Source organism: Rhinolophus ferrumequinum, chromosome 18 (genome assembly GCF_004115265.2).
Source record: "Rhinolophus ferrumequinum isolate MPI-CBG mRhiFer1 chromosome 18, mRhiFer1_v1.p, whole genome shotgun sequence".
Classification (NCBI taxonomy): domain Eukaryota; kingdom Metazoa; phylum Chordata; class Mammalia; order Chiroptera; family Rhinolophidae; genus Rhinolophus; species Rhinolophus ferrumequinum.
In genome coordinates this window covers 24100024-24113611 of record NC_046301.1, presented here as the reverse complement: position 1 = coordinate 24113611, position 13588 = coordinate 24100024, and the positions used below count along the sequence as shown (strand labels likewise).

At 35.5% G+C, this 13588-nt stretch overlaps 1 protein-coding gene across 7 annotated transcripts in view; it reads right to left on the bottom strand.

The window, feature by feature from the left end:
- ARFIP1 (ADP ribosylation factor interacting protein 1) overlaps positions 1–13588 on the bottom strand; it is an 82513-nt gene that overhangs the window by 61859 nt on the left and 7066 nt on the right. For 3 of the 7 annotated variants that reach the window (XM_033133554.1, XM_033133553.1, XM_033133557.1), the window contains exon 2: positions 7363–7442. The exons of the other annotated variants lie outside the window; for them this stretch is intronic. In XM_033133554.1, coding sequence (XP_032989445.1) covers positions 7363–7440 — 78 coding nt within the window. In that variant the 5' untranslated portion in view covers positions 7441–7442. The remainder of the gene's footprint in view (positions 1–7362; positions 7443–13588) is intronic. 7 annotated transcript variants of the gene reach the window in all.

Below are 13588 nucleotides of genomic sequence, written 5' to 3'. Positions count from 1 at the left end.
GTTTTACATTCCAACTTTACTGTTCTAAAGGTCAAATAATGTTTAAAAATACGTATCTTAATTTTATAACTACAGAAAATACAAATTTCTTTCAGAAACTAAATACATTAATCAATAACAGAACATTAATTATGGTTGGTAAAAATGTTTCTTGCTCCAATTGTATGTGATTTAAAAAAACATGTGTGGCTATAAGTTAAAATGACCATTTCATCTCTGTAAAGGACCTTAAAAATAACCTATTTTCCCTTATTTCTAAAGTTGAAAAACTTCAGAGTTAGTAAGCTAAACAATTTATTCCACTTTTCACAGAGAACAGGTGCCTGTCTCTCCTCATCCTTCCAGCTGGGGAGGAGAAACAGAACCATTTTTAAATACACCAGAGCACTCCATTCTTCCAAGAAGGCCTACCTTCAGGAGAAACCGGAGCCTAAGCTGCTTGGGTATAATCAGTGCCTAACTGACCTGAGGAGGGGATATAGATCCCAATCCAGCACACTCTGGCCATCCTGACCCCCCCTCAGGGGGTGGGAAAGAAGCTGAGAAACGCGGGTGAAGTTCACAGTCCAAAGGCACAGGCTCACTGAAGGCTGAGTCCTAAGCACAGGACTGTATACAGGACGCTTCCCGCCCCCCACACTTTACCACTCACTGCATTGCTAAAGGCCCAATTACAGTAGTTCCTTTCACCCAGCACATCGCGTCTGGCATATTCATAGTAGCTTTACTCACAAGAACCCAAAACTAAAAACTAAAAAATGTCCAGCAACAGGTTAATGGAAAAACAAATTGTGATATATACATATAATGGAATAATGAATCATTGATATATGCGATAACTGTTGCTTACTCTCAAATCATTATGCTGAGCTTAAAAAGCCAGACATAAAAGAATACATACTACATGATTCCAGTTACATAGAACTCTAGAACATACAAAACCAATCTATGACAGATCAGTTGGTACCTGGAAAGAGGGGAGGAGTAGGGGAAGACTGAGTGCAAAGGGGCACAAGAAACTTGAGGATGATGGAAATATTCTGTACCTTGATTGTCATTATGATTTCCCAAGTTTATACATTTGTCAAAATTCATTGGACTGTATATTTAAAATGGGTGGATTTTACCATAAGCTAATCTTACCTCAATAAACTGTTGATTTTTTTTTTAAGGGTAAAATTCCATTCTATCATCTTTATTGGCAGAGAACCTATTTTTTTCTGCAAACCCAAAATCCACGCACAGGGATCACACTCGTCTGGTGGGGAGGCATACGGCCCGAGCATAGCGCCCACCTACAAGGAGGGGGCTGAATTGCAGCTCCACAACCCAGTAGCAAACAGTTCGTCATTTTCCAAAATATGTCTCCATGACAAAAATATGTGAGACCAATACCCTCTCACCAGAAAAATCACTGCAGTCTTAAGTGTCATTTACAGACATCGTATATTCCGTTTGACTCAGAGTCTGAAAATCACAAGTACTTGCGTCTAAGAGGATATTTAAAGGACAGCAGAGTATTTAAAGTCTCTCTGTTCTTCAGATAACAGGTCCTCATCCTAGATCTTTCACAACAGCAAAAGACAAGTGCCTCGTTTTGGTTTGCCAAATCAGGCTTCAGCCAAGCACTGCGTATATCTCCTCCTTTTGGCTGCCCAGCCACAGCCCCCTTCCAATGTTGGGAAAGCCTCCCCATGAGGAGGCTGAGGAGAGGCAGAGCCTGAGTCCTTACTACATAAAAGCTCAAAATGCCAGAAAATCAAACAAACTTTTCTTGGCACTCCAATAGCTATTAACATTGCTCTAAAACTGCACAATTGGACCCCTACCTACGTACTTCGGAGGCTACTTCTCATACCATCCTCTCCCCTAACTCTCCCATACTGGCCAATCAGTAACCAAATGTCTACTAACTTCATCTTCACCCTCAGAATGCACAGGAATTCTTCTCCCTGTCAATTCAAGTCCTAGTCTATAGTCTTTTCTGTACCGTGTTTCCCTGAAAATAAGACCTAGCCGGACCATCAGCTCTAATGCATCTTTTGGAGCAAAATTTAATATAAGACCCAGTCTTATTTTAACATAAGACTGGGTATAATATAATATAATATAATATAATACAATATAATACCAGGTCTTACATTAATTTTTGCTCCAAAAGACGCATTAGAGCTGATGGTCCGGATAGGTCTTATTTTCAGGGAAACATGGTAGCTGCCCAAGACCCAGGCTAAAAGGAAAAAAGCTCATGTAATTTTTTTCTGGCACTACCTATGTTTTTCAAATCCTGAAAATATACCTCGACATAACATTACAAAAGACTTCACATTTGACAGCATTTATAGGTGAATACCCCATGGAAAATAAAACATGAAACATTAACAAAAATTCATCCAAAGACTAAAAATCTGTCTTAAAAATGTAAGAGAAGGCATGCTGGAAATATTATTAGTGGTATAAAACCTAATTTCTAAAATGCTTACAAACAAGGTAGAAACTTTCTAGAAAGGATGTAAAAGAATTTGTCTTAGCCTTAATTAGACTTCTGGAACTGTAGTAGGCATTGTATCTTCTAAAACACACATTTAACAGTGCTCTTTAATCTAATTTACCACTGAGCAAGCAAAAACAAGGTGTTATAATAATAAGCTTAAAGGTTTTCTAATTGTTTCATAAATCTACCACTTTAAAAAGTTATTTGAAAATTCATTAAAAGATACAGTGAAATATTTTTAATGCTCAGTTTACTGGCTGTGTATGTTCAGCAGGGATTTTTGTTTACTATCAAGTCGTAGTTATATTTTCTTCTAATTTATGGGACTAAATGCTTAATTTCAGACAATTCTAGACAAAAGAGCAGTGAAGAAAGTAAAGAGTGTGAAAGAAGAAAGAAGCCACAAATAATCAACTCTAATTGTTATAGTCATGGCTTCAGACAATGGAGGTTGCAATGCTTAGTGGGCTAATTATGTATGTCAACAGAGGCCATATTTTGTTCCAATACCAAAAAGCACAAATGCCTTCTGTGTCAGATGAAATTATTTAGATTTTTGTGTGCCTACAAAAAGAGAAAGCAATTCTATTAAACTGATATTTCAAACAGTCTTTGAAATTTCCTTCTGTATTAGTAAAAATATAACCTTCTTTAAAAAATGGTTAATGTATTTATCACAAAGTGTTAATTCAATATGGTTCAAAGGTATTAAGTGAATAAGCTGACTGCATGAAATCTCAGGAGAACTAATGAAGGAATCTGGAGACATGAATTTAAGGCCTAGCTCTGTCCCTCTTTATAACTTTTTAGAAGTCACTTTACTTCCGTAAGTTTTCGATTTCCTCATTTATAAAATGAGATTGTTAAACTCACCTATATATCACACAGCTATTATAAGAATCAAATGTGCAATTGCTTCGAAAACTGAAAATGCTATATAAAGATGTTATAATTACAGTCCCCTGATTTCAGCTCAGGACCAACAGGACAAACACTGGAATAGTTCCATCAATACTAGTATTTACCAGTACAGCTACTCTTCCTAACTTTGTCACTATGGGTACCCTAAGTACACTTTTCTAAAACAGACCAGTATCAAGATAAGAGTTCAAATATGGTTACAAATGTTATTGTTTGTAGCCGTGTTTTGTTTTTTTTTCTTTATTCTATCTTGGCAATTTCATGGTTTTAAAAGGAAGATGATCCTCAGACCTACCTAAATACTACCTTTCGAATCTTCTCCCAACTTTCTCCCCTTTTCTGCCTGTCATTCTAGTTTCTGTATCAAGCCAATCTCAGCTGCTAGTTACCACCTGAACCACATCTCCTCCGGTCTTTCCTCACTGACACTCAGTTCCAGCCACAGATCCCTGCCACTATTCCTCAAACATACCAATCTTATTTTTGCCCTTGCTCTTTCCTCTTTTTTGAAGGTTCTCACTCCCAGATTTTCACATGACTCTCTCCCTCATCTCATTCAGGTTTCTGCTCAAACTTCACCCAAGAAGGGAAGCCTGACCAACTAATGTAAATCAGCACTCTTCAACACTCTATATTTCCTTATTTTGCTTTATAGCAGTAAGGACTACTTTACTTTATATTACACGATAACGTATGTATATGTTTAACATGTTTGTCTCCCTCCCCAATGTTTCCAACATAAAAGCCAAGTCCTCTTGACACTCAAAATCCTTACGTGACCTGAACTACCTTCTTTCTACCAATTATACTTCTTCAGATACCATATTAAATCAGACTTAACTCACACTTCCTCATACAGGTCTCTCAATTTCCTTCCTGTGTGTCTGTTCAAGCAGCAACCATCATCACTCCCGTGCTCAAACTCTACCCACACGTAAGACCCAGTTTAAATGCCACCTTCACTGATCCTCCTGGCTGATGCTCCTCTGAACTGCCCCAATTCTTCATCTGTACCACTCTAAAGGCATTATTATTCTACATTTAAAACTTTCCTCTATTAATCAGCATGCACCTTGAGCGCAGGATCTGCACTCAGTTCACTTTTTAGACCTCTGAGTTGCTTACATAAAAGAAGAATGCAAATATCTGTATATTTTTCTTTGATATTAGAAACTGGTATATGTATTAGTGTTACTATACTGAAGAGCAGACAGAAAAGAAGAATTCAGTTAATAATCCGAGGATATGCTTATAAATACTTAACACACCTACTTTGCTTTCCTGTTTTGTTGTTGTTAAAAATACAGCTTATTTGCTTGTGCTCCAAACTTTCTTGCTTCTACCTTTAAGTAATATTTTCCTAATTAGTTTCTTAAATTTACTTATCTTTTCCAGTTTCTTTGGGTTCAAATCACAGCTCTCTTCCTTATTAGCTATGTTAACCCTTCTAGGTCCCTTTTGCCTAACTTATAAAATGAGGGAGAAAACCTCAACTGCAAACAAGGTTACTGTAGCATTAAATGAGATAATATATGTAAAGCCTAGTACAGCGCCTGGCACCAACAGGCTCTTGGTGAATGATGCCTATTAGGCCATGAGTTCTGCCTCAGATACAGAAGCAGCAGTTTAAACACATTTTGAGGTATGAAGTTGAATATCAAAAAAAAACACAAAAAAACAAAGAACAAAATCTCCTTTTATCTTCTCTAATCAAGACTGGACTAGAGTACAAAGCAAGCAAAGCTCATATTTTCTTCTCTTTTTTAATTCAAAATGATTAAAAAAAAACTGGTATCAGAAAAAAAAAAACCATGTAGAAGAAGAAAGCATTTTTATGGTCACTGATGAGATAGACATTTTAATGGAAACACCATTAGCTTGAGAGTTAGGAAATCACCCTGGGTTCTGTAATTAGCTGGCTAAGTGATCATATGCAAGACAATTCACCTCACAGAACATATAAGCAAACTTTAAGTCTCTTCTTGTTCAGGGTTGGCTCAGCACAAAATGCTGGAATTTTTGTTGTTTTGTTTTGCTTGTAAAGAAATGAAAACTATCACCCAGGTCATTATATTCCATTCCCAAGAAACCAATATCTGTATCACTTACACTATTAGAGTGGGAATTCATTCATTCATCAAATTGACCACCAGTGATGTGCCAAGCTCTGCTAGGATTAGTCTGAATTACTGAAAATTCTGGTGTATAGAACAGTTAAGAGAACAGCCATAAAACATATAGAGCTATAATATATTAAAAGAAGAGTTCTTATGAGCAAATTTGACACCAAAATGTTTTCATTATGTATTTTGAAAAAAGCAGATTTAAGTTAGTACAATACTAATAAATAGGGAACTTGAAAACCACAAAATATTCCTAAATCCTACTTTGGTTAATTGTATAATGCTTTTATATTTGGGCATAAATTCATATTATACTCACATATCTGATCTTTTAAAAAAGTTACAATATTCCCTGTGGACACTGCACACTTGGTTATGGTTAAAAACACAGGCAATGCCTAACATGGATTTTATTGTTAACTTACAGACAAATTTGAACAATCAATTACCTGGCAGTTGATTCAGATCACTGTCATCTAGGCTTAACTCTCTACTATAGAGCAGGGAACTTCTAATTTAGCATCTGAGTGACATTCACACAGATGAAACTCACAGTGGTAAATCACAGAAAGAATACTTTCATTTATTATTATGAGGCCCATTGTTGGCTAGGCTGCCAATTCTTCCTGTAGTTCACATGCATCAAACTTCCTCTGATCGTCTCTCAACTGTATACATTCAGAGATCTGATCATAAAAAAATCAAATCCATGAGTTAAGATAAATGTAGTATACATAACTCCCTAGTTTCCCAGAACTAAATATAACTAGAACACTGCTTTGACAAATGGTAAACAGCCAAACTTTTAAAACACAAAGAATTCCAAATCCTCTACAGATAATATATATTTTACCAACCAGAACTCGTCTCTGGCTTTTGGACTAAAAATGATCTAGCTCTCAATCCTTTATTAAAGTCTTTCACACAGACTCAGTGCCTTGGCTTGACTGAAGAAAGACTGTGTCTAGCTTTGTGCCACATGTACCGATGGCACATTGGTTCAGAAATACTGCAGCTGGAGTCAGAAAACCCCATGTTGTGTCCTAGCCTTGCCAATTCCTACAAGTCAGTCACTTACCTCTCTGAAAGTTACATGTTTGACAAATAAATGGGGAAAATAGTAGTTGTTCTACTTATCTAACTGAATGATACCAAATTGTTCTAAGGACCAAGGTGGGCCAACATGAAAGTGCTACTCTGTAAATCTTTAAGCACTATAAATATGAGAGGTGTTACTAGCATTAGATATCCAAAAGACAGCTGGTGACTTGATTTCAATATTAAATTAACTTAATATATTTCTCCTTATTCTAAAGAACTAGTGGTTCTTACATGGTATATATTAGAACCACCCTTAGAACTTCCAAAAAGAAAAAAAATACACATGGCCCCATGTTTATCACTATAGATTCAGATTCAGTGAGTCTAAAGTAAACTCCAGAACTCAATATTAAAAAACCCAAAACCCAAAAGGCTACGCTTGAATTCTGCTGCACACCTGACTAGAGAGAGCATAAGGGAATAGATGAGCTCCGATGTGAACCTATGACCACTATCATTTCAACAGAAACCTCATTTCAGATTTAAACTTTACGATAGTTTGATCCTAACTTTTCTGTTCATTTTTATGTGAAAAGGCAAATGGTAACTTACTTCTCATTATGAAGAAACCTCTCCCCTCCCACTCCTATCCTGTGTCAATGTGTGTAAAAGAGTTTATTTACAACAGAATATGTTTAGACCAACTAAGTCAATTTGAACAGTCTAAAACTTTGATTGCGATGGGCCGACTTCAAATAACGGTAAAAATAACCACCCAATCACCTCAGAATTAGACTTGACTTCTTCTGTGGCTGGTTTAGATGCACCGAGAGCAGTAATATCATTGCTGCAGTCAGACATACCTAAAAGTAAAATGTGTTAAGCAGGCATTAAATAATTTAGTTAGGAACTGCTCTAGTTCATTAGAATAAAGAGAAATATGTTAAGAAGTTAATTTTATAGTGGAATTAAGCTTTAAACTTGGTGTACAGAAAGGCTTTCTAATTCTGACTAAGAATCGAGACAATTTTAAAAAATTAATAAATTTGATTAAATAAAAATGTTTTAAAAATTGTATAACACAAACACTACAAAGACAAAAGACAATAAATAAGCTAGGATAAAATATTCACAACATATTATATCATATGCCACAACAGGCTAACATCCCTAATATGTAACAAACTTAAAGGCAAAGGGAAAAGAAGACCAAAACCAGAGACAAAGAAAAAACAAAAAAAAGATATGAACAATTAACCAAAGAGAGATATTAGAATGGCCATCCACAATATAAAAAATGCTCAAATTCACTCATAATTAGAGAAATTCAAGCTAAAACAACATTGAGATACCATTTCTCACCTATTAGACCAGCAACAATTTTTAAATATAACAAAACATCCTGCTAGTGAGGACATAGGGAAGCAGACACTCTTATGCATTGCTAATGGAAATTCAAATTGGTACAACCATTCTGGAGGGAACTTCGGTAATGCCTGAAAAATCACATAGGCACTTACTTTTGAACCCTGGCAATCCCATTTCTAGGAATCTATCCTGGGAATACACCTCCAACAATATAAAAGTATATACACATTGCAGCCTTTTTCATAACTGTAAAATATCAGAAACAGTTTAAATGTCTCTACACAGGAAAGTGACTGAATAAACATCCAAACAATGGAGTATGATGCAAATGTAAAAAAATGAGGACGATCTCTATGACAAGAAGTTTTCCAGGACATACTGCTACATGAAAAACGCAAAATTACCTATATGTATGCTACCTTCATGTAAGAAGAAAGTGAATACATGAAAATATATGTTTCTGCTCATTGAAACAAGAGAAATACAAGAAAGATAAACCAGAAACTAAGGAGATAGGTTAACTACAGGGCGCAGGTGGGAGAAAAGTACAAAGAAGTAGGAAATGGGAACAGAGTAGCAGGGATAAGGAGGGAGCGACACTTCTCTAAATACGTATTTTTAAATAATTCTGACTCTTAGAACCATAGTAATTTTCACATATCCTTCATTAAAAAAAACTATTAAAACCAACCATGATCGAAGGGGGAACTCAAAAAGATATAAAAACACTAACAAATGAAACTAACTGTATTATAAATGAATAACCCAAGGAAGGGAAGGGAGAAGAAGGGGTAAAGGAAGAAGGAGGGAAAGAGAGAGAAATAGGGGAGGGGGTGGGAATGGGAAAGGGAAGGAGAAAAGAGTATCTTGACCAGACACCGTAAGACAAAAGACAAAAAGAATTGTACATAAATGCTGTTAATCTAGTTAGTAAAAGTGTTTTCACAGGGTTATGGATTAATAATTCTGAAATTACATTATGTGCATAATAGAATTGAACAAATAAGTAAATAGAATATAAATACTGAGAACTAGAAACAAAGGAGAAATGCTAAAATAAAACTTGTGGTGTTGGACTGGAATCAGTTATTAGTATAAACTCACGGTTTTTAATGTGTGTTTGTTAGTATGTGTGTGTATTATACACATACTTGTATGTGTGTTTTTAATGTGTGTTTGTTAGTATGTGTGTGTATTATATACATACTCAGACAGTTAAGTTCCCAAATTTGTTACAAGGATGTTGTTAACCTTTTTTTTGATATCAGAGGGATAATTCATTATAAATTTGTACCAACCGGACAGTTAACCAAGTTTACTATTTGGAACTGCTAAAAAGGTTGCGTGAAAAAGTTGATCAACCTGAACTTTTCGCCAACAAGTCATGGCTCTTGCATCACGACAATGTACCAGCTCACACGGCACTGCCTGTGAGTGAGTTTTTAGCCAGTAACCAAATCACTGTATTGGAACACCCTCTCTACTCACTTGATCTGGCCCCCAATGACTTCTTTCTTTACCCAAAGATAAAGGAAATATTGAAAGGAAGACATTCCTTTCCAAATGTTGAAGGAATGACATTCAGGACATCAAGGGTAATACGATGACAGCTCTGATGGCCATTCCAGAAAAAGAGTTCCAAAATTGTTCCAAGGGTGGACTAGGTGCTGGCATCGGTCCATAGCTTTCCAAGGGGAGCACTTTAAAGGTGACCGTAGTGATATTCAGCAATGAGGTGTGGAGCACTTTTTCTAGGATGAGTTCGCAACTTAATTGTCTAACCTCGTATGTTTGTATGTTATGTACCATGTTTCCCAGAAAATAAGACCTAGCTGGACCATCAGCTCTAATGTGTCTTTTGGAGCAAAAATTAATATAAGACCCGGTATATTATATTAATTATATTATATTATACCCAGTCTTATATTATAGTAAAATAAGACCAGGTGATACGGTGTGTATCTGTGTAGGTTTCCTAGCTTTGTTCACCGATAGGGCCTAGGAGCCGTGACACTCAGCTCTAATAAGCAGACCTAATGCTCAGACCTTGGTCTCTAAACTCCATTCTCCAACAAAAGGAACCACAGCTCTTAAGGAGAACCGGTGGATTCTAAGGCTGGGACAGGGGAAGTACAAAATGAGCCTGGAACATTTTGTAGTGTCAGAAAGTAATGAAAAGTTAAGGGGGGAAAAAAAAGAGGGGGGGCTTGCTGAAAGAGTCAACCTGAAGGAGTCCCTAGTGGTCAATGCTGGAACAAACTGAGCACCAAAATAAATTGTAGTACTGGATTTAAACCCATAGAATAAAGCAAATATTAATGAGCACATACTGCTATAAATAATCAAATAAATAAGTAAATGGGGGTAAAGAGCTAATTCTTCCTCAGAACAGAATCTCAATTAATAAACGGAGAAAAAAAAGAGGGAAACAGCGCCACCACCAAGTAAACATCACAGTAATAAATGTTGCAGACGAGATCCACTGATGAATACTAAAATTAGAGGGCAAAAGTGTGAGGACAAACAGGATTTACATCATCTCCAAGCACCTTCCACAAGGTAATTATTTACTAAAAAAAAGGGAAAGATAGTAAGTACAGAAACTCATAACTTACAGTGAAGAAATTCAACAGATCTCACTTAACCAAGTGATCGCAACATATCAACATTGTTGTAATCCCTTTGATGGGCTGCACTGAGAAGGAAGGACACAGCGTCATTTTTGTGGTATTCTAGCCAAAAACTGCGTAAGCTTAGTCCAAACATGAGAAAACACTGGACAAACCAAACCTGAGGAACATTCTACAAAGTAACTGATCAGTACTCTTCAAAAGTGTCATGGTCATAAAAGACAAGGAAAGTGTGAGAAACTTATAGTTTAAAAGAGATTATAGAGAAATTACTCAATTCAATGTGGGTTACTATACAAGATCCTGGAACAGAAAAGGGACAGTTAGTTGAAAATGTGGTGAAATTCTAATAACGTTTATAATTTAGTTAATAATATTGTTCTGATGTTAATTTCCTATTTTTGATAATTATACTATGGTTATGTAAGATGTTAGCATAGAGGAATGGGGGTGAGAATATAAGGACATTCTGAAAGGTTCTTCTTCTGGGGCACTCAGTAAAAAAGCTGGAGAAGTACTATAAATACCATACCTTGGATGACCAGGGAGTTCTGACCGCCAAGGACAAGCTAAGGCAGTAAATACAAAAACGGGGCAACAGTAGCAAAACTTGGGCTTGCTTTGATCTGAACTTGCTTAGTTTTTTTAGACTGCTGCATCACTAATACTGCAGAGAATGGCTAACCAGGCTAAAGATTAAATAAAGTGGCTCTATTTCTTTCATTCTCAGGAATCTGTTGGAATATGTCTATCTTTTCTCATTCATAAATAAATAGGAAGAGTGACTTGTTCTAATTTCGTAATTGTTTTAATTTCATAATTCAATATTAACTTTCAAGTTGAACTGACTTATTTACAATAAAAAGTCTAGAGTTAAAACACACAGTGACTACATTAAGTAACTACATATGTTTAGAGTTGAAAAATATCTGAACTACGGAAGCTTTCTGTATTAGTCAAAACAATTTAAAATAATTTTGTTTCTTTATACTGGTAGTTTTCTTAAATTAGGAAAAAAGTCCTTTTCCCTGCTGCCCAATGCAAATGATATTAAACTGAAAATGGTTTACAACATAATACGTTCACAGCACATTTCCTTTCATAAGCAGAATCAAGTAAAAAGAAATAAGGTAATCATTTACATTACGCGGCTGTCTTTATGTCAACAACTATCTGGTGTCTGCAAAAGCTATTTTGCTAGACACCTATGTAGAAGTCCTTCTAGATTGTGATATTAAGTTCAGGCTGCTCATGAAGATAAACATATCGATCTAGATAATTCAAAAGTAGAAAGCTTTAGCAAAATACATGTAATTCTCAATTACATATAGTAGTGAAAAACAATTTAAAAATAAACCTAACAGATATTCAACAATTCCCATCCTCACCATCATTACCAACTATTAACCAAGTAACTACATTAACTGTTTGGAGAAGTCTTTTTATTTTTCCCACTCAGGTTGTGTTACAGAGAAACTAATGAGAAGTAAAATGATAAGAGTCTCAAAACTAAATTACTCCCTGAAAGAAAACTAGCTGTAAATAAACTCTAAATTATTCAGAGTGCTGTGGCCTCATTCTTCATAGATGGCTAACTAAATTCCAGAACATTAGCAGTGAAGCCAACCAAGACCCAAGAGAACTGGAGAGTTATTTTAATTGTTACTAAGTTCCCCAAAACATCTAAAATGAACCCCTTAATATTCACAGGTAATATTTTTCAATGGAAAAAAGCTTAGAGTACATAATTAAGAATATAGCTTAATATATAGTTACATACAGAAATATTTATAGATATGTATATATATGAGTTAGTTTATACTTCCTGGAAGCAACCCCAGCAATAGTAAGCACATATTAACACTCAGATCTTGGTTTTCTAATGCCATTCTTCAATAAAGGGGAACCAGTGCTCCTTGGAGAATTGGCTGATTCCAGGACTGGGGCCAGAAATATATAATATGAGCCTGGAGCATCTTATAGTGCCAGAAAGTAAAAAGGTGCTTTTAAAAAAATAATAGTAAGAACAACAATAAAAAAACTCACACTGATGGGGATATGTCAAAGGAATATAGGAACCAACTGAAAGATCAGCTCCCAGTGGCCAAAGCTAGAACAATTCGAGCAACAAAATAAGTAAAGCAGCACTGGAGTATAAAATAACCATGCATGAGTCAATACTGATATATATAAATGATTGAATAAATTACTAAGTGGGTGAAAGGCAAATCTCCCTTGCCAAAGAATTTAAAAAATTCTCCACTGTTCAGGAGGTGGAATATAACTCCCCACTTCTTAAGTGCGCACTTCCCATAGGGACTTTCTAAAAAGTACAATATGCAAAAAAAAGGGGGGAAAAGTAACTTTACAATGGACAAACCTGACAAACACTATCTCAAGCCAGGTGATCAAGGTTAACGTCAACAATGGTAAGGCTTATGGACAGTATTTACTCTTCCTATGATGAGAATGGCACTTTACCACTGGAGTCTTTTTCCCAAAAACACATTGCCCGGTCTACTCACGAAAAAATCACAGACAAATCCCAATTGAGGGACAGTCTACAAAACACCTGACCAATAATCCTTAAAACTATCAAGTTGTCATCAAAAACAAGGCGTCTGAGAAACTGTCAAAACTGAGAGGACACATGACAACGAAATGTAATGTGGTGTCCTGGCTGGGATCCTGTTATAGGAACATTAGGAAAAAACAGAGGCAATGAGAACACATGCTAGTTAATAAGACTGTATGAGTATTGGTTCATGAATTATGACAAATGTACCACCAATGTAATATGTTAATAACGGGAAACTTGGCATAGGGTATATAAGAATCTCTGTACTATCTCTGCAATATTCTGTAAACCTAAAACTGTTCTAAAATATGAGTTTATTATTAACATAAAATAATCTAAGAATACTGTGCTGTATTTTATAATTATTGTTTGTAAAAATAATATAAATACGTATTATTAAAATAATCTTTCATTTACTTTAAAAAACAGTATA